The sequence below is a fragment of the Anneissia japonica genome, unplaced genomic scaffold (genome assembly GCF_011630105.1).
Source record: "Anneissia japonica isolate Jap-2015-1 unplaced genomic scaffold, ASM1163010v1 scaffold142_len1259957_cov175, whole genome shotgun sequence".
NCBI lineage: Eukaryota > Metazoa > Echinodermata > Crinoidea > Comatulida > Comatulidae > Anneissia > Anneissia japonica.
In genome coordinates, this window is record NW_022684560.1 from 473,925 (window position 1) to 478,629 (window position 4,705).

A 4,705-nucleotide genomic window follows, 5' to 3' on the forward strand; every position below is an offset into this window, starting at 1 on the left:
ATATATAATAATCGGACCTTCATAGAATTTCGTATAACAGTTATTTTGTATGCTCTTGTTGTTTCAGACCCTACCGTGACTGTGCCTATAACTTGGGCAAAGGGAGCATTTGGACTTCCAAAGACCAATACCGGATGTCCACAGACACCCGGCTTTACGTTCCATTCCGGTTGGCGGTATCACGACTCAGAGGATGATGACAATGGCAACCGTTGGTCATCTCCAAACCACTTTGTCAGTGGCTCATTAGGAGGTAATATGTATCAGCATTTTTGTATGAAGACCCAGGACACGGTTACTAGGTATGATGTCGATTGGCCTAAAGGGCAGTACTGTGTGTTTCATCCGTCCAGCGGCTACTGTCCAACAGGTATGTATGCTACAATTCATAATATATATCAGTGTAATTAGTACAGGGCCCGTGAAATTAACGGACTAATTAGAAGAGAGGACTTGTCGGGGATAATAATAATGATTATGGTATTTATAATTCTAACATTTATGTTTAAAAAAAATTAAATCCATTACTCATTACGGCCTTGCCAGTTTTATCTTAAATTTGTTCTTTTTTAATTATCTGCTTTGTTGATTTTGATGTTTCTATGTATGATTTATGCTTTTACTTTATTTCCGATGTCTGCTTTTGCATCTTATCTTTTTTTAACTACTTTTAAAATTGTATTGTGCTTAATTGATTTAATGTAAAAGATTATCACAATTCAGTTTTTCTGTGAAGATGATTTTATTAATATATATACCATTATGATTGAATGAATGCATATCAGCACATGCTTCGTTAGCACACACTTTCAAAATGTTTTGGGGTAACCCATCTGACCCTGAGAAGATTTAAGGATTGAGATTTAAGTATTGATATTGGTGATCATTTTGTTAGAGCCTATAGTACTTAACTGGCCATAATTATAATATATAACATTACGAATTTCCACTATTATCATGATTTATCACAAACTGTTAAATCGACGTTACTATATTATTAATGTAGGAATGGCAGAAGGATCTATTTACTGGGATGATGAAGATGACGACAACAAAAATAGCTATTCAGGATCGTTACCACGTGGTAGCTACGGTGGAAATACTAAGATATATTACTGTTGTAAAATTGACGGGTTCGCAGAAAACAGCATCTTTCTTCCTACTGATTCTCCGTTCTATCTCTTCCCGTATACAAATGTCTGTCAGGCGGTTGAAGGAATGAACGCGAATATGGAGTACTTCAGATGGGACAACGAAGACGACGACAACAAAGATTATGACAGTGGTTGGCACCCTTACAAGAACAGTGGCAGTGATCATAATATATATTATTGCTACTACACACCTAAATAAACAACACACGCCCTCGTTTAGCATACAGTAAGTATGGAAAGATTAATGGTGTAAACTGGTAAATTTATAAGCTTATATTAGGCTTGTATTTGATTTATCTTGGACAGAAAATGTAATTTTACGTAAAACGAAAATAAAATCGCCAATAGTCTTATTTGGGAAGAGCATTCATTCATAGTTTTTCATTTAAAGTCAGGCTCCGGAGGGGAAAAAAGTTTGATATGTTGTAGAACTGATTTTGAGATACAGATTTTTTAATATTTAAAAACTGGGGGAAAGGGGCGTAACTGCTCATTTTTACACCTTATTCCCCCAGTTTTTAAATATTAAAAAATCTGTATCTTATTATTCATCGTTCCCCAGTTTTTCGTCAAACAACTTTTTTCTGTCTTAGAAAAATCAGTTCTACAACATATCAAACATTTTTTCCTCCGGAGCCTGACTTTAACGCGGTTACAATTTTCAAATTACAATATAAGTTTATTTCAGTATTTCAATTTTCAATTTAATTTAAATATTTTTAAAAAAGGGTGAAAAACACGATACTGCAATAACTAATCATGTTGAGTTTTTAAATGGCATCACGAAATTCTGAACGACATTAAGATGACCAAGTTCATTTAAATCGCATATTGCTATTAGCATAACTATCGCAACGCAGGTAACATTATAGATATATACAATGTTTGGGATGAGAAAAGCAGTTGCAGAGCATAACTGCATTGGAAGACAACCTCATAAATGAACAGTTTACGAGGACAAGATATTAGCCACAATATAAATTTTGATGGTTAAATTGAATTCAACAATTATTTTAATGTTGTCGATGGGAAGGGACGAAAGGGGTCCAGAGGAGAAGACTGGAAGACTTTGATGGCGAGTTAGATGGCCGAACGGTTAGGGCAAGGGTGTCGCAACCTACAGTCATAATATCGGTGCTAGTTCGAGCGGCACGCTTGGCTATTGTTCTGGTGGTGTTTTTAAATATTAAAAAATCTGTATCTGATTATTCACCGTTCCACAGTTTTTCGTCAAACAACTTTTTTCTGTCTTAGAAAAATCAGTTCTACAACGTATCAAACATTTTTTTCCTCCGGAGCCTGACTTTAACGCGGTTACAATTTTCAAATTACAATATAAGTTTATTTCAGTATTTCAATTTTCAATTTAATTTACATATTTTAAAAAAAGGGTGAAAAACACGATACTGCAATAACTCATGTTGAGTTTTTAAATGACATCACGAAATTCTGAAAGACATTAAGATGACCAAATTCATTTAAATCGCATATTGCTATTAGCATAACTATCGCAACGCAGGTAACATTATAGATATATACAATGTTTGGGATGAGAAAAGCAGTTGCAGAGCATAACTGCATTGGAAGACAACCTCATAAATGAACAGTTTACGAGGACAAGAGATTAGCCACAATATAAATTTTGATGGTTAAATTGAATTCAACAATTATTTTAATGTTGTCGATGGGAAGGGACGAAAGGGGTCCAGAGGAGAAGACTGGAAGACTTTGATGGCGAGTTAGATGGCCGAACGGTTAGGGCAAGGGTGTCGCAACCTACAGTCACAATATCGGTGCTAGTTCGAGCGGCACGCTTGGCTATTGTTCTGGTGGTGGAACAAGTCTTCTCGGACAAGGACTATAAACCATAGGCTCACTGTACAAAACTTGGCTCGTGTGCATTCAAAAGAACACAATACTGTATATCTTTCGTGACGAGTAGGAGGTTACCCCGGTGTACTGGTCCATACAGTCCCTGCTGTGAACAGACGAAGAGTAGCTGGTACCGGTTTACCGGGTAGCTCAGACATGATGAGACCGTTAGGGGAGAAGCAAGTTACTTGTACGAGTTAGCCTGAGTCCCACACATCGAGCGCTTGAGACTTATGTATAAGCGCTATATAAATAGAACTACATTACATTACATTGAAAATTTAGATGTTTGAATACATAATCAATTTTACAGAAATGTAAAAATTAGATTTTCTCCTCTACCAATTGTTTAGCTCCGAAGAAACCATTCATACAAAAATAGCAGAAAAATGAAGTTGGACATCGTTCACAGTTTGCTCTTCTTTGTCAATTATGTAACCACTTCATCCAATCAAGTAACAAATTTTCATACATGGCTCCGACTCTACATGAGTCGTTATTGATTTTAAGATCGTGGCGATGTTTGCTTTCTATTGTCGTGCAAATTAAAAATAAAATACTCAAAGCATTGACTAGCCCTGCGTAAATTTAATTTATTCGCATCTTATACAAGAAATACACTGTGAAAAGCATTAGAGCTTTCAATTTAAATTAGTGGGGCTCCTTACACCCATGATACTTCGAATTGGGGTAGAAGCATAAAACTTGGTATGTCAACTCACATCGGAGATATTTGAAAATTTGAGGACATTTCCAAAAATTTGACATTTGACCTCAGAAAAAGCCGATTCCTCTTGACTCTTAAAATATACGTCCTAGAAACATGAAAATACTATTCAAGTTTAATAGTAACATGTACCTAAAACTCAAACTAAACTAATGTTTCAACTTATTTAAACATTTCGTGAGTCCACCTGTAGTCCACCTGCTAGTATGGTGACATCGAGTCATTTCAGTATGAGCAGTTTGAAAAAACTAGCGTTCATTCTACTTGCATAGACAGCAGAAGGTCTCGGGTTCGAATCCCGGTTAGTGATTTTGTTTCGCACTCGTAAATATTCTTTTAATAATAAGAAATACGATAGCACAAATCTACATAAAGGCATATAAAACATACCCTGAGACTGTTTAGAATTTATCACTTCACTTGTAACACTATATACATTTTAAGACACTTAACGCGGGAAAGGAGATACAAAATGTACATTTTACTTGTCTGCAGTTGACGACATTATTGCAAATTTAGACTCAGGATTTGAAAGAAGAATTGATGGCGAATCGAATTCTACAATCTGTGAAAGAAATGTTAAAATTCCAAATATATTTAAAACATATTTGTTTATAATAATAAACAAACAATTAAAAATAATAACAAACACAATTAATTAATGACAATAATTATATTATGTATATATATTATATATACATATATATATATATATATGTATATATATTGTATTTACCTTCCTTTGATGATTTACATATATATATATATATATATATATTCATATCTGATCGATTTAGTCGATGATGTTCCACGTATGTCTCGATTGTATAAAATAACACTGCAGTTGTTAACATAAACGCCGGACACTTTGACATAATTTGAGACATGTACATTTATTCAACGAAATTTTCGGCAGCACCTGCTGCCTTCGTCAGCGTAAGAGTGTCTGGTA

At 34.6% G+C, this 4,705-nt stretch overlaps 1 protein-coding gene across 1 annotated transcript in view; it reads left to right on the forward strand.

Annotated features, from left to right (window-relative positions):
- Nucleotides 1–1,507, forward strand: part of LOC117106275 — an 11,261-nt gene extending 9,754 nt beyond the window's left edge. Inside the window, exons 6-7 of the mRNA XM_033247638.1 lie at nt 68–370; nt 1,007–1,507. Coding sequence (XP_033103529.1) covers nt 68–370; nt 1,007–1,353 — 650 coding nt within the window. The 3' untranslated portion in view covers nt 1,354–1,507. The remainder of the gene's footprint in view (nt 1–67; nt 371–1,006) is intronic.
- Nucleotides 1,508–4,705: the final 3,198 nt, after the last annotated feature.